Below are 25,484 nucleotides of genomic sequence, written 5' to 3'. Positions count from 1 at the left end.
CGCACGATTTACGATTGTTTTTATCTTGCATGTCATGTGTGGGGCTCCGTACATATTAACTAACACATTGCTTTAATTTATTTTACAAACAAATCTAAATTAGCATTTCAAATCAGATCTACGCGTTACATAATGGTGTAGTTTTGCCTTGCGATTAATAATAATGACGTCATAGTGCAATGACGCATAAGGTCATTAAGCAACTTTAGGCAACAACTCGATCTGCCTTTAGCAACTTCCCCTGAAATTTTGTTGTCAACAGTGGCTTCAACTGCATAAAGCTAAAGAGAAAGCGGCAACTGTGCGCTGATTCCACCGCTTGCAACATGTATTTAAATGTATTTAAATACAAATTACAATACAAAATAGTATTATCTGAAAATAGCCTATCTGAAATACTGCCCATCCCTGCAATCTGCATTGTAAAAAGCGCTATATACATAAAGGTGACTTGATTTGATTGGACTTGACCATGTGAAGCGCAGCGATGCGTTTTTGTAAGAAAAATATCCGTATTTATAACGTATACACTATAAACACTGGCTTCTGGTAACGGCTGTACTCAAGTCACTTTGAAGATCATAAAATATTAGATAATTTAGATTTTTTGTTCAATAGATAGTCCCTATAATTCTCAGTTTTCAAGTCTTTAATATTATTTATACTACGGGGCCGTTGAATGCTTGAATCTGATTGGCTGATGAACGTTCTGAGGTGTGCAATTACTTTCTGGGAAACGCACAGCGAACGTAGTTCCAGGCAGCTCTCTTGACCACATTACAGTTCCATATCACTTCGCATAGTTAACTGTAATAACGGAAATTACAGGACTAAAAAACAACAACATGACAGACGATTTTCCTAAAGTATATATTAATATTTACGGTGAATATAAAACGTTCAACATCTGGGCGGCAGCAGTATTAGACAGTCCAGATGAAAACCAACAAACAGAAGCGGACATCAAAGGCAAGCTTTTCTGTCTCATTACTGAAATCACACATGCTCGCACACGCACTACAGTTTGCACAAAAAGGTGTCAGCGCTGCCCTGACAATTTGATCAGTTAGCCTATATAGTGGAGCAACTTAAAAGCTACACGTGACATTTTTTCACTAGCTAGGTAATGTTTAGAGACGCACAGAGGTAACGTTAGCCTAATTCACACAAGCACTCGCTCTCTCTCTCTCTCTCTCTCTCTCTCTCTCTCTCTCTCTCTCTCTCTCGCTCTCTTTCTAATAACTTTATTAATAACTGCAGTAGAATGCTATCAACTGCTCAAGCCTTCGTTAACAGCTTTAAAATGGCGTTTCGGAACTAGCAAAAGAGCCGTTGGATGAGACGCGGAAGAAATAGTCCTACTGACAACAGCGATTTAAGTACAAAAACCGAACGAATCCCTTTAAATATATCTTCGGATCGATGTCTTGAGGTGTGGTAACCGTAGTATAAGCGGAATAATTGACTCCGGGCCATTCAATTATTAGAAAAATAATGCACACCCGAGGTTCGCTTCGCGTCGTGACCGCATCACCACCTCGGGTGTGCATTATTATTCTAATAATTGAACGGCCCGTCGTCAATTATTCCTTACATAAACAATGTGCATGAGGTTCATAATAAAGAATGAGGAGTGTGCACATATTCAATTGTTATTGTTTAAATAATGTCTTGTTATTCAGGCATTAATAATATGTTTATCTCAGCCACATACATAATTTTTAAACAGGTCTGCATTCTTATCTTCTCATAACCTTTAAGGCCCGTTCACACCAAAGATGATATTTATAATGACAACAATAAAAAACACTCTAAATATAATAGAATAACAGAGTTCACACCACAACTATAACCATAAAGGCACAGAGAAACAATGTCCTTTCTTGGAATCACTTTCAGAACGATTTTTTCCCCAGCTGATGAATGATAAAAACATTGAGAGTTGAGAGCCAATCAGAATCTGCTAAATCCATCCTGCTTTAAAGAGTTTGAGCATTTAAACCAGGGGTGGCGAACTCTGGTCCTGCAGAGTTTTGCTTCAACCCTAATCAAACACACCAGAACCAGCTAATCATGGTCTGAAGGGTTAAAGCTGAAGGCAGGAGAGTTTTATCAGAACTCTGCAGGACAGCGGCCCTCCAGGACCGGAGTTCGCCACCCCTGATTTAAACAAAAGCAATAGATAATTGGTTTGAGTAGAGCCAACTCAAATTATGAGTCTTACCCTAAAACTTGTGAGTATTTCGAACTTTATTTTTCTTTTGAGTTCTCAGAACTGACACATTTTAAGTGATCTGAATCGTTTCATTGTTTTGAGTTTTATAAACTTGTTTCTTTTAATTTAGACTAACTTAAATTTAACCGAAACTGGGCAGGGATTTCTATTTCCCAGCATGCTTTACCATGACACTCAAAAGGGTCAAGATTGACGTTAAGTGGGAGATTTATTAGTGTTTAATGTTTTGCTATGTAAGTTTAGAAGAGTTTCTGTTATAACATAACTGTTATGTTCAGTTTTAGAACAGATATATGTTAAATGTATTATATTGCTGTCCTCATTCAGCAAGTGCTATGCTATGCTAATGCTATCAAAGCAAGGTGGCATTTAGGTGAATTAGCTGGTTAAAGCTAGTCAAATTTCCAATAATTTGAGATTAGGTTTTTTTATTTCAGATTATCAATTAAATGTATAAATTAGCAAATATTTCAAGTTCAGAGCAATTAAAATGTATGATTACAAAATAAAAATCTGCAAGTTCTGTTTACTTAAACTTTAAATTTCTTAACTTAAAAAAATTTGATGCAACTGATTGCCAATTTATTCGGGTTTACAGTGTGCTTATAATAAACAGAACATTGTTGTCAGATGGTGTTGTATATAGTAGAACTAAACATTAATTTATTTTTTCATTTTAAAGCACTTTCACAGTGTAACTTTTATATATATATATATTATTTATTTATTTATTTAAGATTTGCCAACCTCACACGTAAAGGCTGTTACACAGTAAAATTATTTCCCACATAAACCATTTGTTCCTTTATGTAGGTTTAATTTATCTGGTTTGACTGAGTTAATCATTTAAATATATATCTCGAATATCCCTAATTAAAAAAAAAAAAAATGGAACCCCCCTTTACCATTTAAGGAACATTTCACCATTTATTTAGTGCATTTCTTTTTAATGAAATGCCACTAGGGGGTATCATTGTTCCTGGATTTCCTAAGCTTATTTTTTCTTTCATATTTAAAGTATTCATAAATCCACAATTATATACTAAGTAATTATTATTTCCTCATAAATATTATTTTTTATTATGTGTGTGTTACATTTAATTGACAGGTTTCATTTAAAATTAAATACTGCAGTGAATGTCTTACTTTTTATTTCTATCCTCAGAATTCATTTTTTTCTTAACAAAACTTAACACCCATAGTCTGAGAAAACATACAATTTATGTAAAATCTCTTTGGTATTTTAAATGCACAGATCATTTTGAATGTGTTTTCAAACCCCTCCTACATTATTGCCTTTACATGAGCCTCTTTTATCCCAAATGTGATTAATATGCATACTGCTACACCTTCCCGTTTGGACGATTTCATCTGCTACTGAATGAAGTGACGAGCATATTAGCTCCGCCCACTGTGCAGGATGGAGAATGTGAGGGGAAAGAGGGAGGGCGAGAAGGAAAACAGGAGCGTGAGGGATGGGAGGGAAGCTTGGAAGGTGACCGAGAGGGAACACTGCTTCACGCTTTCATTCAAAAAGATTTGAACATCATCTTCACTGCGTAAGCATTCGCCCTGTATTTACCAGTGATTCCATCCTGTCGAGAAAAGGTAGGACAAATTATAAATGCATATGTTTGATTGGCATTTATGCAAAAACATGTATTTTGTCTTGATAGAAAATAAATTCATAGCCAGTGTTTTATTTTAGTACTACTTGAATTTAATGGAATAGTCTGCAGTACATCCTAATTTCAGCCTAGATTCCAAAGTTAAATATGCAGTAGCCTTTTATGATCAGCTATGGGAATGAGTCTATTTTTATAGATGCTCTGAAGCACATAGTGGCTACTGTCTACCAGTCAATTCCTATCAGTCAACTTGTTGATGTTCACATGTGGTCACATGCTCTTTCATGGGCCAAATACATTTAGCGCTTACAGCTAAATCTCAGGATTTGCATTAGGAACCCATTGAGCTAATGTTTGACTTCACAACAGAATGAAATGCTGTACAGCCTGCATTTATAACTACATTTTTACATTTTCAGAAAAAAAAAGTGCCAGTGTGCATTGTTGTGGTTGTCTGGGCGTTGCTAGCATGTTCTTGGTGTCAAAACTCCTAAGAATCTTTTTCGTCAGCACCTCTTTACTGTACAGGAGTGTGAGAAACTTACATCAAGACTGTGCAAATCAGATTATCTGTGATACAAAGTAAGCAGGCTGATGGGCCAAATTGGATTTTCAGACAGCCAGTGAACTTTACTGTCGCTCGGTTTCGAAGATCCTTCTAGCCTTTTCCTCGCTCCACCTCCATTCATGTTCGTCTCCACACTTTGAATCTTCCCCGTTAGTCTAGGTGTGGTTAGTCTGGGATGAGTCACTCGTCTCTCTCCACCAGGTCAGGGGAAGGTGATCTTTGATTGATTCCCCAGCGCTGGTGCTTTTCCTCTTACGCCCACCGAGGCTGAGCAAGCCTCTCTCACTCGCTCTATTTTAATTCCCCTGAATCCCACCTTCAGGACTCCCTCTCGCTGCTGCTCTGATGGAAGACGAGCACCTTTGGCAGGCAGGTGTTCACAGGCACACAATAGCTGTGTGTGGCTCAGACTGGAGGAGTTCTCTCTCTCTTCTCTTTGATTCTGCTCTCTAGAGAGCCATACTAATCCACTTTTCCCGATTGTTTTCTTGGCAAGCATAAAACTGCAGTATTTGGCTTGGATTGGGTTGAAGATTCTTTGGCTTAGATGCAGTTTTTGGATGGAAAGATTGAAGCTGGTCGTTCAGTGATCATGTAATCTTTGCAGCTGCTGTGTTGGTGGGCACTGTAAAAAAAAAGCGTTCTTCTAATAAATGTAAATTAAATTAGTAGCTTCAACGATTTTTTTAGTAGGGGTCAGTTTATTATTTTGTGTAAACTGAACAAGAATACTCTAAACATCTTTTTTTTTAAACAATTCCTTTTTTGAAATTGGAAATGAAACAAAGATTATTGGACTGTTTCACAAGAGAAATATTTCAGCCTTAAAATATGTACTTGCTTTTTCTTCGTTACTATTTGTGAAATTTACTATCAGTTACTGAGTGAAAAGTGTTTCAAAGTAAATCCTGCTTTTTGACACAATAAATAATCACAAGACTATATAAAACGAATTAATCATAGATAATACCAATACTACCGAATATAACAATATGAATAAAATGAAAAACAAAACGAAAACATTGATATTCATTGTTATTATTATTAATGCAATAATATGAAACTTTGCTATGTAAATGGTGGGAAATACATTTTTGTGTTTATTTTAGAACTGTTAAGCTTACAAATAATATATTATTATTATTAATATATTATTACTTATACAATTTTTAAAGGATTAGTTCACTTTAAAAAGAAAATTACCCCATGATTTACTTACCCTCAAGCCATCCTAGGTGTCCTGAAGATTGAACACAATCAAAAGCTTTATAATGACAGATATTTTACTTTATAAAGTTTTAAATATGGATATTTTTCTTACAAAACCCCATCGAGTCGCTTCAGAAGGCCTTTATTAACCTCCAATGCCATGTGTAGCACGTTTATTATGGGTGGATGTGCTTCACTGCCATTATAAAGCTTGGAAGCGTCAGGATATTTATTAATATAACTAATATTATTGTGTTAATCTGAAAGAAGAAAGTCATATACACCTAGGATGGCTTGAGGGTGAGTAAATCATGGGGCAAATTTCATTTAAATGCTTTTCTAACATTTCCTAAAATTTCTGGAACCAAGGCTGTTTTTATTAGAATAAAATATGGTAAAAACGATAATAATATAATTACAATTTAAAGGAACTATTTTTATTGTAATGTTTTTTAAAATGTAATTTATTCCTGTGATAAAAACTGAATTTTTCAGCATCATTACTCCAGTCTTCATTGTCACATGATCCTTCAGATATCTTGCCTGACAAGCCAGACCCACATCAAGATGTTGGGTCAATCCGAGGGTTGGGATAAACGGTTGTCTTTCAAATTACCTCTGGACGCAATAGGATAGCGCTACAACCAACCAGAGCAACGAAGAAGGTGAAGTGGAACTAGTTGATAGATTAAACTTTTGCAGTATCAGGTCGGCAAAACTCTGAACACATCTTCCTTTCTTCAGAATGACTTCAGTGCCGTTCTTTGTTCTTTTCGCAAAGAAAAGCTTAACTCCAAGTCTTCCAGAATCGCGGCCAAAGCCGATTCGAAAGACCGCTGTTCGCCAGCTTCTTTGTTTACAAGTAGCATGCGGAACCGCGGCAACTCTGCCGTCATTATGTTAAGCCCGCCCACCAACTCTATACACGATGTGATTGGCCTGACTAGAGTTTGTTTTTTCCAGCTCGCAAGCCAACGGAGAGTTGCTAGACTACCCTGGCTGCAAATTAGATTTGCTGCCGCTAGGGTGCGTCTAGATTTCTAGGCTATCAGAAATCATTCTAATATGATGATTTGAACATCAACAAACATTTCTTATTATTATCGTTGTGCTTATTGCACGTATTATTGTTGTGCTGCTTAATATTTTGGTGATACATTTTTTCAGGATTCTTTCATGAATAGAAAGTTCAAAAGAGCAGCATTTATTTGAAAAACAAAACAAAAACATAAATGTCTTTACTGTCAGTTTTGTTTTATGTGCTGCTGAATAAGAATTTATTTATTTTAAAAAACCTTATTGACCCAACAGTAGTGAGTATATACACATATACACACATATAACATGGTCACCTGATGATCTGAGCAGGTCATTTAAAGGTCACACTTTTAATTAATTTGTATTAATCTCCAGTCACTGATATACAGATTGACTGAGTTTCAGAGAACAGTGTGCCAGCATGTCATCTGCTCGTCTCTGTGTAGCTGCCTCAGGCTCCTACAAGCAAGTGCTTCCAAATATGTCTTGCGTCACACAAGAGTTGATTTACAGCCTGTCCTCGTATATTTGCCAGTAAATGATGGCCATGTTATGTGAGAGAGTAGGCAAAGCAAGACGCATTAGCCCGTTTGTGTTTTTTCATTCTCTTTACAGCTTCTAAAAATAGCCTTCCAATTGCGTGGGACCTAGTTTCCATGGTAACCATGTTCATTCACAGAAATCTGGTGTTTGAATGGGTTGGTTAGTTGTTAGTTATGACGCCTCTCTTTCACACTTGCTCATTCCATCACCTACTGCCCACATTCAATTATGATGTCCTTCAACTCTCCAATGACATATAAATCTGGATCTGTCTCCCTGTGATTGCGTCTTTGTTGTTTTCTTTCAGTTTGAACATGTTATCGTTCTCTCTTTCTTGCTGTCTCTGACGGCCATCTCCTCTTATTACAGCCTCTGTCCATCTCTGTGGTAATTTTTCAGCATCCATTTAAAGCTTGGCTGGAAAATATGCTTGTAATTGAAAAGACCTCCACAAAAGGACGGTTTTAGTTCTCATCTGTCACATCAGACCCCTCCAGCGCCGAGTCTGTGCTATTTATAAACTTGTTTTAGTTCAGCCTGTAGGACTGCAGTAAATTTGATCATCTCTGTTGGCTGCAGAACATCATAACACACAATAACTTCACTTATTTTAAAGGGGTGGTAAACCACGATTTCACTATTCTAACTTAAGCTAGCGTGTAATGTTGCTGCTTTAGCATAAACAACATCTGCAAAGTTACAACGTTCAAAGTTTAAAGCAAAGGGAGATATTTGCTTTTAAAGAAATCCATTTCTAAGAACTACAGCAAACGGCCAGTAGGCGACTACACACATTCCTCCAGGGTTGGTGACATCACCAGGCTCAATATTTACATAAACCCCTCCTCCGAGAATATTAAATAGGGGGGGGTGAGGCCATTTTGTATCGCGGCGCTGTTGTGGTATAGTTAGGCTGGAGTGTTGTTGCCGCGATGCCGAGGAAACGCTGTTATATTCATCCGGATTGCAGGTCTGGGGTACTTGCTTTGTTCAGCCTTCATAGGGACAGGGGTGCGTTGCAGAGCGTTTAACATACAACATGTTATATGCACGTGTGTATGAGACAGAAGGGAACAGGCACATGCGGGGCTCCCGCAGCACATCTCACGGAGGGAAACTTTCACAATGTTCGCGAGTTCAATGCAGGATATGCACAACGGCTTGACCTGAAAGCTGGATTTACAAACAGAAGCTGCTTACGGGCCACAACCTGTAAGTATGATTTATTTTTCATCGATGTGTTTTCCTGTAATAGGTTGTAGCAAGGAAGTAAACAGATGACAACACTGTTCTGCAAACCAGTCTGTTAAATGCTTATTCATACTTAACGTTATCCGACGAACACCTATCGTTACAAACACTAACGTTAAAATCTCAACAGCGAACTTGGCATTAGTGTAAATGATTTTTTGATTAGAGCTTTTATGTATTATTTATCTACAGGCATGCTAAACATGGTTCTGTGTGTGATTTGGCTACTATAGTAAAGCCAGTGTTTAGTGTTTTGGGTTAATAGTTCTTGCGACAGATATTTGGCTATAATCGTTCTAAAAATACAAAAGTAACAGTGCCATTCAGTAGCGATCACTATAGATCCGCAGTCTTTACTCATTAGGACTGAACAGGTTCTGCTCGATCATCTTCACTAAAATGTTCTGGGTCTGATTCGGGCTCAGATTGGTGTGGTTTTATTGACGCCATCGTTTCTAATACTGACCAAAGCACAGTCTACCGGTAAGGTAAGGGGCGTGACGTTTCCGACAAACGTACACTGCGGTTAGCGAATCACAACACACTGGGTCAGCTAACCAATCTGACCCCATTGCGTATTTTTGAGGGACTGGCTTCATACAACCCGGAAAGCATCAGACCGTTTTACAAGGAGGGACAGAGCAGTGTAGAATAAATGTCAAATATATGAAAAATAATGATTTTTTTTTAAAAACGAAGCATTAACACATGTTACAGTGCACCCCACAAACACAATCAAGCCTTCAAAACAATGTGTTTTACCACCCCTTTAAAGGAATGTGCCATACTTTCGATTACCACAGGATGAAATTTTGAATCGTCCCTTAATTTGCAAAAAACAAACATAAAAAGTGGATACAGAAATTCACTTAAAATTGAGGTCCAGAGGTTTTCAAACTTTTTAATGGAAAATACCCTCACATATGATGATCCTCTTGCTAGGAACCCATTTCTCAAATTTAAAGGCAGCTATATATTTTAAGACTCATTTTTACTCTGTGGAAAATAGTATGATATTTCTTCTCCCACCTCAACAACTATTGTTCTCGGTTTCTGAATCAAGTGTGAATTCACACCAGTCTTACCGGACGACGGCAGTCCCATGACGTCACGGAGTACCTGATCATATAAAAGGGTGCTTCATCAGCTTTGTTGTCTTCAGAAAGCTGTTTTGTTTGTATGTTATTTTGGCAAAAATGACATGTAACTAAATATCAACTATCAAGGTTATTTATTTTAAGTGGGTTACTCATAGCCGGGTCTATAGTTAATCGAGATGGTGAAATGATGGCTATTGCTTGCTGGGTTCCGACCTGACTGAAAGTATATTATGTGGCCTGTATAGCTCAGAGGAATTAGGGTGTGTTCACACTTGGCATGTTTGGTTTGATTAAAAACGAACCGTGGTGCGATTGCTCTGGTAGTGCGGTTCATTTAAATAAGTCTGAACGCTGCCATCTGAACCCTGGTGCACACCAAACAAACTGACCAAGACTGCTGAAAAGATGGGTCTCGGTCCGCTTCCAAACAAACGTTGGTGCAGTTCGAATTAAGTATAAACTTAACATGGACCAAAGACATAAACTAACCAAAAACAGGAAAATGAGACCCTAAAAAGCAGAGAATGCTCACACATACCTGTTTTTTCTCGTCATAGTCACGATGTTGCCCATCACAGTTTGGTACAGGCATCAGTACTGCGTCTCCTGCGGAATTGTGTGTGTGACAGAGGGATTCCTTCCACTGTTTTGACTCCTTTACACATTTTATTAGCCCTTTACGAGTTCTCAGCAGGTCAAAATACCATAATATGAGGCTACACACATACAATGAGTGCATTTATCCCAGCACACAGCATTGTTTTATATGTTCATTAAGTTCTGTCTCGAAATATAGGCTACATGATAAAAGCCAACAAGCAGGTTACGAACATATCCCTATGACTTAAGGTTCTGTGTCTTTAGGTTTGGTGTTAAAAATGCCAATGTGAACGCTAAGCAGACCAAGACTAAATGGGATATTTTCTTACTCCAGACTAAATTAACCAAACTACACGTGGTTTGCACACCTTGAAATCCACCAATTTTCAAGGTTGCTGCCAGAGTGTTGTGTTGCACCCCCCCTCTCCCAAAACTGAGGAGGATGTTGGGACACTGGAGCTGCAGGGATACCATGCCTACCTATTGAGTGTTATTATCTCTTGAGTCCTAAAAAAAGCTGCATAACCATCCTTGCCACACAGCACACAGTGCATTGGCTGTTCAATAGCTTCTATAGTTGCCACAGAGAGGCGTCTGTTATAAGGAGAAAGACTCCTTGATTTACATTTATGCATTTAGCAGACACTTTTATCCAAAGCAACTTACAGAAGAACAAAGCATTCATCAAAGAGCCATTAGGAAACCAGCTAGAGAAGAGAATGTGATGCTCTGATCTCGATGCTCCTTGATGCTCTGATATTGCTCTCTGGTCTCTTCGGAACACTGGTGAGGTGGTTCATAGAGGAGTTACTCCCCCTCTAACTTACTCTGATTTTGGGGTCTGCCTTCATGCAGGGCTCGACATAAGCAATGGCCCGATGGCCCACGGCCAGTAAAAGAGGGTGTGGGCTAGTTGAATGGCCAATCACTGGCCCGCGCGGGCCAGTGATTGGCCATCCGCAAAGGCAAAACAAACGTCATACCGTCACAGAATTGCGAAGACGTTGGCTCTCAGTACCTCACAAATGTAACATGTCGAAGGTAAGTTACTCAACTAGCTAGCTAATATATCACCGTAACTTTGCTCATAAATGATGTGTCATGAGTGAATTTGGGTGTCATTCCAAAGGCAGCACGCGCGCTCCGAAACAGACCGAGATGAGACGAGTAAATTATACTTTCGGTTTCATGTGCACGTCAGGGATGGCTGACGCAAAACTGTAGTTCCGAAACTTTGCGTGATCCGAAGCGCAGATGTTTCGAGTCGAACGATCCGAAGCGTGATTCAAAACACCTATGTCACGTGACTACGGCTAAATGAAGCCAAAAATATCTTATATAATGTGTATCTTTGTTAATTGTTTATCTTTTGTTTTATATATATATGATAAACAATTAACAAAGATACACATTATATAGGCAAACACAGTGCTAACATTACTGGTCAGGCAATAAAAAATTCAGTTACAATGACAATTTGGTTATTTTTGCATGTCTCCAGGGGCTCTCTAGCTCTTAATTCATGTATTCCACTTGCTGTAGGCTATTGATTAATCCTAATGTATACAATACATACAGCTTAATGGAAAAGTTTTCCTTATATTTCTTTCAGGGCCAATAAAAATATAGAAGGGGCCAGCAAAACTCTGATCTACTGGCCCCAGGGGCCCCAAAATTTTTTTTTATGTTGAGCCCTGCTTCATGGACATGTGGGAGGTTTCCTATGGAAGAGTTAAAGAGGCATATAGAGCTCCATACAGTTCTGTCACCCTGTCCAGCTTTCTAGGCTTGGAGATTAGAGTGGATACAGTTTATGTCTGCTCGCTTCTATAGTAGAACTCTGTGTAATGCTTACATCCTGCTGTCGCAGAGGCTTAGGCATAGAGTATGGACTAATGTTAAGAGCGTGAAGTCGTGGTGAGATAATCAGCAAGCTCTTCGTAGGTCCAGATTATGGACTAATGTTAAGTAAGTGTTAAATTGCAGTGAGATGAGCCGATTCTGATCTGGTCCAGAGTAATGCTGCTGTTCAACATGATTGTAGTAAATCTCGTTTGTACGGGAAGAAGGAGGCGGGAACCGGCGAACATTAAACAAACTTTTAATCAAAATAAAATGGCGGCGACAGCCCCTCACGGTCGACTGCCGCCTACATACAAACAAACACAATGAAAATAAAAAGCTGCAGCCCCTCACGGTCGACTGCAGCAACACATAACAAAACATAAATAAAACTCAACATAAAATCCAGGCCTGGTCCTCTCTCGTCCCTCACTGTTGTCGCTCCTCCTTTATAGTCCCTCACTCCTCCGCAAGGGCCGAGATCGCTGCGGCGCGCAGCTGGCGCTCATCCTCCCTGATGAGCGCCGCCTCGTCCCGCCCTCACGGTCCCTCGGCCTCGCTGCCCGCCACATACCCCCAACGCCCTTCGCAGGCCGGGGGGTACTCCCGAGTCTGCGCTCTACTCCCCCCCCCCCTCCCCGGGGGGGCCGATCACGGCGGCCGCGGGACCTGGGGGTAAGAACAGCGAGGTGAGAGAACGGAGCGAGGAACCTGAGGAGCGACAGGGACGAGAGAGTGGAGAGAGGAGAAAAGAGAGAAAGAAAAAAAAAATTCTGGTCCGGTTCCCAGACACACTGCCGCTCCTCCTTTATAGTCCCTCACTCCTCCGCAAGGGCCGAGATCGCTGCGGCGCGCAGCTGGCGCTCATCCTCCCTGATGAGCGCCGCCTCGTCCCGCCCTCACGGTCCCTCGGCCTCGCTGCCCGCCACAATGATCCTCTGATGTAAGGTCTTGCTGAAGGTGTTGGTCATGGTGAGATGATGCGACCCCTTTGCGTTTATCGGGTGCCCTCCGTCTCTCCAGCATAGCTCCAGCATAGAAAGAAGAGGCTTGATTGATTAAAAGCTGGTGTTTTTTTTTTATAACACTTCCATCAGTCCCCCCAGCGTATATAACTGTAACGTGTTTGTGTAAACATAGTCATTATGTTGACACAATTCCTAAAGTTCATGAGGAATGGGCAGATGTTTAGAATGTAGTGGACTTTGTCACTACAGGTGTCTTAAATTGTAGTATGCTCATTGTTTAGTGCTTGACAGATGAGGGCTGAAGTGAACTAAGCCTCAAAAGTGGCCCAATCACTCACCTGTTGCTCTCCGTAATCTATCAGATTGCGTATTAATACAATGTTATGCTCCTTGAGGATATCTGTATGGTTGAGCTCGACAGATAATTTGTTGACCTCCCCAGTTCATTGACTGGGAGTTGAAGAAGGGCTGAGCTCTTTGGCAGGGGCTAGGCATGAGTAGAGTTTGACCGCTGACATTAAGTATGGGATCTTCCATTTTCTCACTTGTCATCCTCTTGAATTTGTTATATTTGGGTATCGAAGCAGGATTATGTTCCTTGTTGAATGATCCCCATCCCCAGGCTACTCAAATGTCGGAACGGGGCTTTGAACAGGTCGGAATGGTGTGTCGTGGTTAGCGACCCATTCCCTGTTGTTCTCCAGCTCCCATTGTTACACTGCGCCCTTAGGCTTGCATTTAGGTTTGGGATTTGTAGAGTTGCTTTGAGTACTTATTTTATTGTGTGGTTCAGCTGTTAGATGTAGTTCTTAGCTGAGAACTGAGCTTAGATGAGGACTTAGTTGAGGCTATGTCTATAGTCTCCCCTTATAGTTCTGCTCTTAGGGGCTCTGGGCTGTCCTGTGGCTGTGGCTTGGACTGGTCTAATGCAGGAATCCAAAATCAGAAACAGTTGAGCATGGAGGCTTCTGGGTTTTGTCTAGTGCCTATAACACAGAGCTTTCTAGGAAGTAAGGTTGTGGTGTCACAGGATGCACCTAATTGGTTACTAATGCATTTACACTGGGTCGAGGCCCATCGAGTCCTTCAGTGCTTAAGCCTGACAAGATTGTGCTTGGTGACCTTCACAGTGCACAGGCAGGCATTGGTCAGCATAGCGTAGCGGGTATTAATGTCCCAATAGTTTCAGTAACTGATGCAGTGTGGAGTTCCCTCAAAAGGGAGCGTCTTAGGGTAACGTATGTAACCCCTCGTTCCCAGAGAAAGGAACGTACGCTGTGGTGTGTTGCCATGCGTCACTTGCCTGAGCGTCTTCCTTCAAATAATTCAAATCTGATGACGTGTAATGCAGGCATCCTTATGTACACTTGGACGCTCCATGTGACATCATTGGCATTGCCGTGAATTCACACATTGAATTCGTGGGACGCAGAGTCTCGATCCCTTCTCATTGAAAAAAAAAAAGTGTACAGTTCTTAAAATGTCTGGAATCACAAAATGAATTGTGGTTAAGTAATGTACCAATATAGACACTACAAAGTTTCTCAATAAATTAATATACCGTATATTACAGTTATAGTTCTGTTAATATTATAGAGAGCCTTTGAATATTGTGTTAATCACAGTGGTTAATCGAAAGCATGTTAAATGCTGCCAATGGACATTTGTCTGAAAATTGTAAATTCAAGATTGACGCAAATGAAAATAAGGCTAAGCATTACTTCACTTATTATATCTTCTCATTAATTTACCATCTATCATTCCATTTATCTCTTTTCTGCAGATGACTCTGGTGACGAGGGTCCACTAGCCCAGCCGGACCGTGCTCTGATCCAGGGGGCGCTCAAGACTCTGGCCAGCAAGCTTGAAGACCTCAACACCTGCAATGAGCTCATAGGGAAGCACGGTGCCGCCCTCCAGCGCTCCCTCAGTGAACTGGAGGACCTGCGCACACCCAACGAAGGTTGCGATAAGCTGAAGACCGTTAACGAGCGAGCCACTCTCTTCCGCATCACTTCCAATGCTATGATAAATGTGAGTCTCACAATTGACACAGCATATTAAACAAAATTAATTGAATGACGAATCTAAATGATTGGTCTTTTTATTAGGCCTGCCAGGACTTTGTGGATCTAGCGGATACACACAGCCGGCGGTGGCAGCGTGCGCTTCAGTATGAAAGGGAACAGCGCCACCACCTGGAGGAGACTATCGAACAGCTAGCCAAACAGCATAACAATCTGGAGAGAGCCTGGAGGGAAGCGCCCAGTACACACAATAGTGAGACTTTTTTTCTTCCATTAAACTCAAAAAGAGTTGTTTTGCAGAATGTCCAAGCTGCTTTTTTCTCTACAATGAGTGTGAATTGTAGTAAATTGAGGCCGTCAGGCTCCAAAAAGTACAAATAGAATAGAAAACAGTTATTTTAAATTGTAATAATATTTCACAATATTAAAATTTTTTTACTGTATTTTTGATCAAATAACTGCAGTCTTGGTAAACACAAGAAACTTCTTTCCAAAACATTAAAAACCTTATTGACCCCAAACTTTTGAATGGTATTGTTAATAAATCTTTTTTTATAAAACTGCATTACGTAAAATAAAATAAAAATTTTAATAATGCTGACCTAGCACTAAATGAGATTTTCCATGTGTTGCTCTTCAGAAGGGGCAGAACGAACACCGGAGGGGGAATCCAGTGAAGAGAATGAAGACATAGAGTTCTTTGATGCCATGGAAGATTCTCCAGCCTTCATCACAGTGCCAGCAGACGATCACTCACAGCACAGGTTCATATATAGATCACATAATAGTTGATGGCTTTTACTCACTGAACCAGACGGCACACCCACAGTCCAATCACTGACCATCTGATGCATATAAAAGGACGAGCTTGGTAAAATAACAAAATCAGATTTTATTGGCTGGCTGTTTGCAATTTCTGGGAGTCAAGGTGCCCAGGTTTTACTAGCTCACTTAAGCTAATCTTCACAATCTACACAATTGTTTTATCTTTTACATTGATAATTTGTGCACTATTATTATAACATTTTATAGGTTATTCATGTCAGTTAGTTGGTCTTTACCTGTATAAATTGGCAGTTCTCTGCCAAAATAAGTGGATGCTATTTGCAATAATTGTGGATATTGTGAAACAAATAGTTTTTCAGCATTTATGTGTTTATCTACTCTTTGCCTGAATATAGAAATGATCTTCCTCCAGTACAGTATATATTTACAATAAAGTGGCAGATGATGTTTCATGTGTTTCTCTGTGTGTGTCTCTCAGACACTTGAGTAGAAACCAGAGCCTGACCAGTGGAAGTTTATCCAGTAATTGGAGCCAGGATGACAATGTGAGTTTTTTGTTTAGTTGTAATATATCCAAACTAAACCACACATGGCAAATAATGTTAAACATCTTAATTAAAGGGATAGTTCACTCAAAAATCACCCTCATGTCATTCCAAACCCATAAGACTTTTGTTCGTCTTCAACTCGAAAAACAAATTAAGATATTTTTAATGAAATCTGAGAGGTTTTTTCAGTCTACATAACTACCACTTCGACACTTTAAAAACTTCATAAAGAATAAAAGCCTAAATTCAATCTGTTCATCATATAAAGCGATTGTGTCTCTTCAGAACATTTGGACTAAACTGCTCAATTCATATGGATTTATTTTTTTACAATCTCTTTATGAACGTTTTGAAGCATCAAAGTGGGACAGTACATAAGATTATATTGAATATAATAATCAGGGCTTGACATTAACACCCACCAAATGCGGGTGGATTTCAGCAGTGGTGTGTAATGCAGTCTCTCCTACTAGCCACTTTGGCGGGTTAAAATGTATATATTTTTGTCAAAAAGATTGCTTTTTCAGTACATATTGATACTGAAATATCTGAAATGCTTCCAATACTAATTTTCTGGACAATAGATACACGATACCAGCTGTGCAGTCTCGGTCTGTCATCTCTCTGACAGCAAGATGACACACAAACCCGCCTCCCCTCACTCACTCGTTCCCTTACGAGAGTACTCTCGTATTGCGTTTTGCTAAAACGCTATGGGGGAATTCCTTTCCTCGAGATATTGAAGCAAATTTTTATCCAAAAATACCTTCTATACGCAGTGCAGCTGCACAACTCTCAGCAGGAAGCAGCTGCGTGCTGATTGGCTGTGCCGCTGCAACTGCAGCAACCTATAGCGAGACCGTGGGGCGGGACGGACCAATCAGGTCCTTCCAAACTCCCGCCACAAGGGGCAACATAATTTGCATAGCCTAGGGTATATAAGACCCACTCTCGCAAGGTTAGTCAGATTAATTCTTCTTCAGCGACTTGCAATCGTTGAGCTCCGGATCGAAGCCTGCCGTCGACACGCACCCAGCGGAACACGCAGCCTGAGGACGTCGGATTCTCCGCCTTCAGCCTGCCTTCCAGCTGCGCCATCCGGCACCATATCCTTTATACCTTCTGTTTTTCTAAAACATTCAAAAAGAGCCGAGACGTTGATGCAAATGTCTCGTTCCTGCGCCTCGTGCAGAGGTTTCATCGCGGACGAGGATCGGCACATCATCTGCGTGTCATGTCTAGGACGAGACCACACGCAGGCTGCACTCAACCAGGGCGGCTGCCCTGAGTGCGACGAGCTGGCGCTGCAGACCCTTCGGGCTCGGCTCGCCAGCTTCGACTCGGATCCCGTCCCGTGCTCCCAGCCTCTAGAGCCACGGAAGAAAAAACGTCGCGACCAGAGGCCACCGGAGCGCTCTGACGAGCACACGCCGGGCATGTCCCCGCGTGCCTCGCCATCGCCCGTGTTGTTCGCCGACGAGCAGCACAGCTCCCCTCGCATGGCGGCTGCTGCTGTTTCGTTCGGCGGACCGGAGGAGGAAGAGGATGACAGCCTTTCCCTTGCTGCATCCGGGAGCGGGTGGTCGGACGCCGCCTCGGAGCACGCCACTTCGACGCGGACGGCTAGCGGCGTCATAACCTCAGTCGACGCTGAGCTTATGCGCTTGCTCACCAAGGCCGTGGACGACCTCGGCATTGACTGGTCTCAGCCCGAGGAGCCCACGAGAAGCCGACTGGATGAGTGGTATTTCGAGAACCGCCGTCAACCTACCGCTCAAAGACCCGCTCCCTTCTTCCCAGAAGTCCACGAGGAGCTAACAAAATCGTGGAAGGCGCCATTTTCATCTCGCGCCAGATCCTCTTTTTCTCCAGCGCTCTCGGTAGTCGATGGCGCTCAGAAAAAAGGATATCAAGCCCTTCCTCCCCTCGAGGAGGCTGTCGCTGCACACCTTTGCCCGCCCTCCGCCAGAGGATGGCAGTCAAAGACCGTGCACCCTTCCAAGGCCTGCCGCACTACGTCCAGCCTCGCCGGTCGAGCATTCGCCTCCGCCGGCCAGGCGGCGTCAGCGCTACACTCCATGGCGGTTCTTCAAGTCTTCCAGGCCAAACTCCTCCGTTCCCTGGACGAGTCTGTTCCTGATAACGAGGCTCTGAAGGATCTGCGCGGCGCCACTGACTTGGCCCTGCGCGCCACCAAGGCCAATGCTCAGGCGATCGGCAGATGCATGGCCAGCCTGACGGTGTTGGAGCGCCATTTATGGCTTAACTTAACGGAGATGAAGGACGCGCCCATTTCGCCTTCAGGATTGTTTGGTTCCGCCGTGGTTGGGTTCACAGAGCGCTTCACTGAGGCACAGAAAACTTCGCAGGCAATGCGACATTTCCTGCCCAAGCGTTCCAGCTCCTCCGCTAGCCGTCAAGCTAAGGCTGGACCAGCCCAGCCCGCCAAGGCGCCGCCTTCAGCTCGCCAGCCTCACGCGGCTTCCAAGCCCGGTCAGCGTTCCCGCTCTACGAGCCGCAGCAGACCGCCGGAGCGTCGAGGTCCACGACCCAGCAATGTGTCGAAACCTGAGCCTCCGAAGCCGTCCTAGCCAGAGGTATGAAGAGAAGGCGGATAGTGCCCGCTTCGGCCGGTGCACCGCCTCGCTCTCTTCCAAAACGTTCCCCAGCTCCCTTCAAGGCGGCTGGGAACGCCACATTCACAGCCAACGAGCCCGCAAGCAAGCGCGCTCGCCCGTACACAAACGCCGTTTTCACGGCGACCCATATGAGTCACAAAAAGAGCTTTTTCTCTGTAGGCAGTGTGCCAGCATTAAAGCATGTACCCCTACACTCAAGCACTCCCCCATGTTCCCCAGCCCCCTGCACTCAGGTGGCTGGAAACATTATTCTCACAGTCAACGAGCCCGCACTCAAGCGCGCTCGCCTGTACACAAGCACCAATCCTCTATGTCCCCCGGCCCCCTGCACTCAGGCGGCGGGAAACAATTCCCTCATAAGCGCCAGCTTAGCGCAAGGTTATCGGGCCACCGAGTCCCTGTTACTCAGCGACTCGCCCCACAGATTAATTCAGCCCCTGGCTTCGAAGGCCGAGGCCTGGCGGGCCATTCCCGGCATTTCGAAATGGGTGTTGAACATAATAGAACGAGGTTACTCGCTACAGTTTGCTCGCAGACCACCGCGCTTTCGCGCCGTGGAAGAGACAACGGTGAGAAGCGACAAAAGTCACGTGCTTCGAACCGAGATATCAAAACTGTTAATAAAGGGAGCGGTAGAAGCCGTACACCCCTCACAGAGCGAGTCAGGTTTTTACAGCCGTTACTTCCTTGTACCAAAAAAGGACGGTGGTCTAAGACCCATCCTAGATCTCAGACATCTGAACAAAGCCCTTATGAAGCGCCCGTTCAGAATGTTGAGAATGAAACAAATCCTCGCGCACATTCGCCCGGGAGATTGGTTTTTCACTGTGGATCTAGAGGATGCCTATTTTCACATACAAATAGCCCCCCATCACAGGCCATTCTTGAGATTCGCCTTCGAGGGGAAAGCATACCAATACAAGGTGCTACCTTTTGGTCTATCTCTAGCCCCTCGCACGTTTACAAAGTGCATGGAAGCGGCGCTAACCCCGCTGAGGCTTCGGGGAATGAGAATTCTCAACTATCTCGACGACTGGCTCATAATAGCTCAGTCAGAGATACAGTTATTAAACCACAGATCTTGGCTTCTCAACCATTTACAATGCTTGGGACTCAGAATCAACGTGGCAAAGAGTTTATTGTCTCCCACACAGAAAGTTTCGTTTCTGGGAACAGTATTGGACTCAATGCAGATGAGCGCGCGGCTGACGTCACAGCGCGCGCTCTCTGTTCGGAACCGAGCGGTTTCCCTCAGGTCCGGTGCACACATTCCTCTCAAACACTTTCAGAGGATGTTGGGTTTCATGGCCTCGGCGGCGCCAGTTCTCAGACTGGGTCTGTTGCGCATGCGCCCCCTACAGCACTGGCTGAATCGCCGCGTTCCAGCTCACGCATGGCTTTCGGGCCGATTGCAAATCAAGGTAGACCACAGCTGTGTGTTAGCTCTGGCTCCTTGGAAAAATCCCGTCTGGTACAAGACGGGCGTGAGTTTGGGCACTGTTACGAAATGGAAAGTTATCTCGACAGATGCATCCAACCTAGGTTGGGGAGCCCTTCACGAGGGCAGGCCGATCTCCGGTCTCTGGTCAGACTCGGAGAAGAGCCTTCATATAAACTGTCTAGAGATGAAAGCGGTCACGATATCGCTAAGAGCTTTCCTTCCGTACATAAAATACCACCATGTCCTGATCCGAACGGACAGCAGGTCGGTGGTAGCCTATATAAATCGCCAAGGCGGTCTGAGATCTATTGATCTGCACTCAATGGCGGAAGAAGCCCTAATATGGGCAGAGCACAATCTGAGCTCGCTGAGAGCGACTCACGTGCCAGGCATTCTGAATTTGGGTCCGGACATGCTGTCCAGGGGCAAAGTGTCCCCGGCAGAGTGGTCTCTTCACCCAAATATAATTCAGATAATTTGGGGCAAGTTTGGAGAGGCAAAAGTGGATCTTTTCGCCTCAAAAGACAATGCTCAATGCCGAATATATTTCTCCAAGCACGAGGATGCGTTGGCCCACGAATGGCCCAACCTTCCTCTTTATGCGTTTCCCCCAATCTCAATGTTACCTCAGGTCATAGAGAGGATCAGGGAGAGCAAATGCGCTGTGCTTTTAATAGCCCCGCTTTGGAGAAATCAACCTTGGTTCTCACTGCTGAGTCAGATGTCAGATGCAGCTCCGTGGCCGATCCCGCTGAGGAGAGATCTCCTCATGCAGGCGGAACGGCAGATCTGGCATCCCCGTCCCGATCTATGGGCGCTTCATGTTTGGCCCATCAACGGGTACATGAGAACCTTTCTGAAAGCATAATGAACACTATTACTGAAGCTAGAGCCCCCACAACTAGGCGGCTCTATTCAGGCAAATGGTCAGTCTTTTCAGACTGGTGTAAAGCGCGAAGTCTGACCCCACATGATTGTGCAGTGTCAGAGGTGCTTACATTTTTACAAGAGCTTCTGGACGCGGGTCGTTCCCCCTCCACGCTCAAAGTTTATGTGGCTGCTATAGCAGCGTATCACATTAAAGTGAACGGACTGTCACTAGGAAAGAGCGATCTCATTCTTCGCTTCCTTAAAGGGGCTAGAAGGCTTCACCCACCTCGCCCCCCTTCAGTCCCTATATGGGACCTGTCCACGGTCCTGGATGCCATGAAGAGCTCTGCATTTGAGCCTCTGCATTCTGTGAGCTTAAAGCTCCTGTCACTAAAGACCGTTTTTCTGCTAGCGATTGCATCAGTTAAGCGAGTGGGTGATCTGCACGCGCTCTCTGTGAGCGCCTCGTGTCTGGAATTTGGGCCAAACGACTCCAAAGTCGTCCTCAAACCAAGACATGGATATGTACCTAAAGTGCTTTCAACTCCGTTCAGAGCACAGGTTATTTCACTTTCGGCACTTTCATCACAGTCAGATGAAATAGATGCTAATTTGCTCTGTCCTGTCAGAGCGCTGAGAATATACATAGAGCGTTCCGCTGCTTACAGGCAAACTGAACAGCTCTTTGTATGCTTTGGCGGACGCACCCGAGGGTGCGCGGTTACAAAGCAGACCCTGTCACGGTGGATAGTGGATGCTATCTCACTGGCCTATGAGTCTAAAGATCTCGGCTGCCCTTTAGGCATTAAAGCCCATTCTACTAGAGGCATGGCCTCTTCGTGGGCTTGGTCTACTGGCATTTCTCTGAATGATATCTGTGCGGCGGCAGGCTGGGCCTCCCCGTCCACTTTTATCAGATTCTATAATTTAGATGTTCCGGCTTTACAAGCTGGGCTTTTTGCTGTATGAACAGATTAACCCCTTAAGGCTCGATAAGTCCGGCCTGGGTTGAATATTGTATAAGTCATAAGCATATTCCTTATACGGCCCGAAGTGTCTGGCCACTCATTATTCCTGACCCGATTATGTCTGGTCTATACTTTATTGCACGAATATCGTGTTCATTCTCATGAGGGCCCGACTCAGGTCTGGCCCATTCTGAATTATTGATATCATACTACGGGCCCACCTAGGTTGGCCTGGGTTTGGTGTCGTCGGCTTTAGAGCCGTTAAGCAAGCACGGCGTTTTGCATTGGTCCCCCATAGCGTTTTAGCAAAACGCAATACGAGAGTACTCTCGTAAGGGAACGTTTCGGTTACTAACGTAACCTCGGTTCCCTAAGATGAGGGAACGAGTATTGCGTTTTGCTTGCCGTGCTTGCTCACTTGCTCAGGAGTCGCTTCAGTCGATTAACCTGACTAACCTTGCGAGAGTGGGTCTTATATACCCTAGGCTATGCAAATTATGTTGCCCCTTGTGGCGGGAGTTTGGAAGGACCTGATTGGTCCGTCCCGCCCCACGGTCTCGCTATAGGTTGCTGCAGTTGCAGCGGCACAGCCAATCAGCACGCAGCTGCTTCCTGCTGAGAGTTGTGCAGCTGCACTGCGTATAGAAGGTATTTTTGGATAAAAATTTGCTTCAATATCTCGAGGAAAGGAATTCCCCCATAGCGTTTTAGCAAAACGCAATACTCGTTCCCTCATCTTAGGGAACCGAGGTTACGTTAGTAACCGAAACGTTTCATTTGCTCCGGATGAATATTGTTGGTGTTACAGGGCTTGAATTTCGGTGTGGCATTGCGCGTATTGCGCATAATTTTACTTAATTTTACATAATTTTTTCCTCACACCCTGAGTGCACACACATAAAGCCGCCTTTCAGTACTAAATTAACATATTTTTCGCTTCTTATTGCACTTAAACAGCCAAATACACACAAAATAATGTAAAAATGCTAGTCTTTGCGAGTATTCGCTTAAACAGTTGAGAAAGAAAACGCACGTGTATCAGTATAATGGTAATGGATCCGTACGTCAGGTTTTATTATTGATAATAAAAATAAATGTTTTTGAGTATCAAATCTCAGCATATTAGAATTATTTCTGAAGGATCAGAATGATCTCTTAATGAACGTTTTAAAGCATCAAAATGGGTGAATATACTTTCAATGGAGGAACAGAAATCTCTCAGATTTCATTAAAAAATGTCTTCATTTGTGTTCTAAAGATGACAAAAACGATGATGTAAATGATGACAATTTTAATTTTTGGGTGAACTGTCCCTTGTGTTTGTTCACTAAAGTGTTTTCTCTGTTTTCACAGGACAGTTCTGGTAGCTACTTGCGCAGGGGCAGACGCTGTCGCATCCCAGATAAGCCCAACTACTCTCTTAACCTGTGGAGCATCATGAAGAACTGCATTGGCAAGGAGCTCTCCAAGATCCCCATGCCTGTAAGAGGAGTCTCAGATCTGGTGTGTTGTGTAGCTGACTGTTGATATCTGAATCTTCACATGGATTTGAGTGTGTCTGAATCCTCACTTCCAGGTGAACTTCAACGAGCCGCTTTCGATGCTGCAGCGTTTGACGGAGGATCTTGAATACAGCGAGCTCCTGGACCGGGCGGCACGCTGCGACTCCTCTCTGGAGCAGATGTGTCTGGTTGCCGCCTTCTCCGTCTCATCCTATTCAACCACCATCCACCGCACTGGGAAACCCTTCAACCCTCTGCTGGGAGAGACCTATGAGCTGGACCGCGTGGAGGAGTACGGATACCGCTCCATTTGTGAACAGGTCCGAGACCACACTCATTGTACACAAATATTAATTTGACTATATATAATAATATAATAATAATAATAATAATAATAATAAATTAAATAAATCCAAAATGTTGATAATAATAATATGAATGATAATACTTTATAAATAAATACTTATTATGGGGTCAAAATATTTTTTTTTTTTCACTTTTATTCAGCAAGGATGCATTCAATTGATCAAAAGTGACAGGAAAGACATTTATAATGTTACAAAAACTTTATATTTCAATTACTTTTTATTGATCAAAGAATTCTGAAAAAATAAATAAATCACTGTTTCCACAAAAATATTAAGCAGCAACAGTTTCAATTGATAATAATATTAAATGTTTCTTGAGCAGCAAATTGTCATATTAGAATGATTTCTGAAGGATCATGTGACACTGAAGACTGGAGTAATGATGCTGAAAATTCAGCTTTACCATCACAGGAATAAATTACATTTTAAAATATATTCAAACAGAAATCAGTAATTTTTTATAATAATTCATAATAATAATATTTTGTTACATTTATATAACGCTTTTCTGGGTACTCAAAGCGCTTTACATGGAAGGGGGGAATCTCCTCAACCACCACCAATGTGCAGCATCCACCTGGATGTTGCAACGGCAGCCATATTGCGCCAGAAGGCCCACCACACACCAGCTTATGGTGGAGAGGAGACAGAGTGATGAAGCCAATCAGTATATGAGGATGAATAGGAGGCCATGATGGACAGAGGGCAATGGGCAATTTTTTTCCCAGGAGGTCTCCCATCCAGGTACTAACCAGGCTCAACCCTGCTTAGCTTCAGTGGGAAACCAGTCTTGGGCTACAGGGTGATATGGCTGCTGGTATATTTACAATATTACCATTTTTACCATCAATAAGTTATGTCAGATTTAATCAAATTCAATCCGAATAAAAAGACACTGACTGTATGGCTATTAGCAATAAAATAAAATCAGTAAGTCAACAAAATCCATCTCTGTATTTACACTTAATGCAGCTCAAGTGCCATGAATGGATTTACACTGCAATTATAATTGCATAATCAGTGTTGGGTGTAATGCATTACTAAATCATTAATTAATAAATTGCTGTTATTTATTTACTTTCCCTTCGAAAAAAAGTATGAGATTAATTTAATTAGAGTTACTTCCGATGTAATTCCATTAAATAATGTATATAACAATTCTGTATAAAACAATAGTAGATTTAACATAAATATTTTACATCTTATTTTAAAATGTAATGTAACCTTCTCCCTTTAAATAATTTGGTCAGTTCAAGAACAATTTATGCAATTTTATATTATTTATTTTAAATATTTAAACGAGTTTCATGTCTATCTTTGTATTTTTCAACTGGTCGAGAATTTATGAAGAG

General features: G+C 42.6%; 1 protein-coding gene across 2 annotated transcripts in view; it reads left to right on the top strand.

The window, feature by feature from the left end:
- Window positions 1-25,484, top strand: part of osbp2a (oxysterol binding protein 2a) — a 69,993-nt gene that overhangs the window by 5,664 nt on the left and 38,845 nt on the right. Inside the window, exons 3-8 of one of the 2 annotated variants that reach the window (XM_079804180.1) lie at window positions 14,767-15,017; window positions 15,095-15,263; window positions 15,651-15,774; window positions 16,275-16,341; window positions 23,616-23,744; window positions 23,839-24,084. In XM_079804180.1, coding sequence (XP_079660306.1) covers window positions 14,767-15,017; window positions 15,095-15,263; window positions 15,651-15,774; window positions 16,275-16,341; window positions 23,616-23,744; window positions 23,839-24,084 — 986 coding nt within the window. The remainder of the gene's footprint in view (window positions 1-14,766; window positions 15,018-15,094; window positions 15,264-15,650; window positions 15,775-16,274; window positions 16,342-23,615; window positions 23,745-23,838; window positions 24,085-25,484) is intronic. The other variant, XM_079804181.1, reaches the window with a different exon arrangement.

This window comes from Gobio gobio, assembly GCF_949357685.1.
Source record: "Gobio gobio genome assembly, chromosome: 22".
In the NCBI taxonomy this organism is placed as follows: Eukaryota; Metazoa; Chordata; class Actinopteri; order Cypriniformes; family Gobionidae; genus Gobio; species Gobio gobio.
Note: the sequence above shows the minus strand (reverse complement) of the source record. Positions and strands in the feature narration are given on the sequence as shown.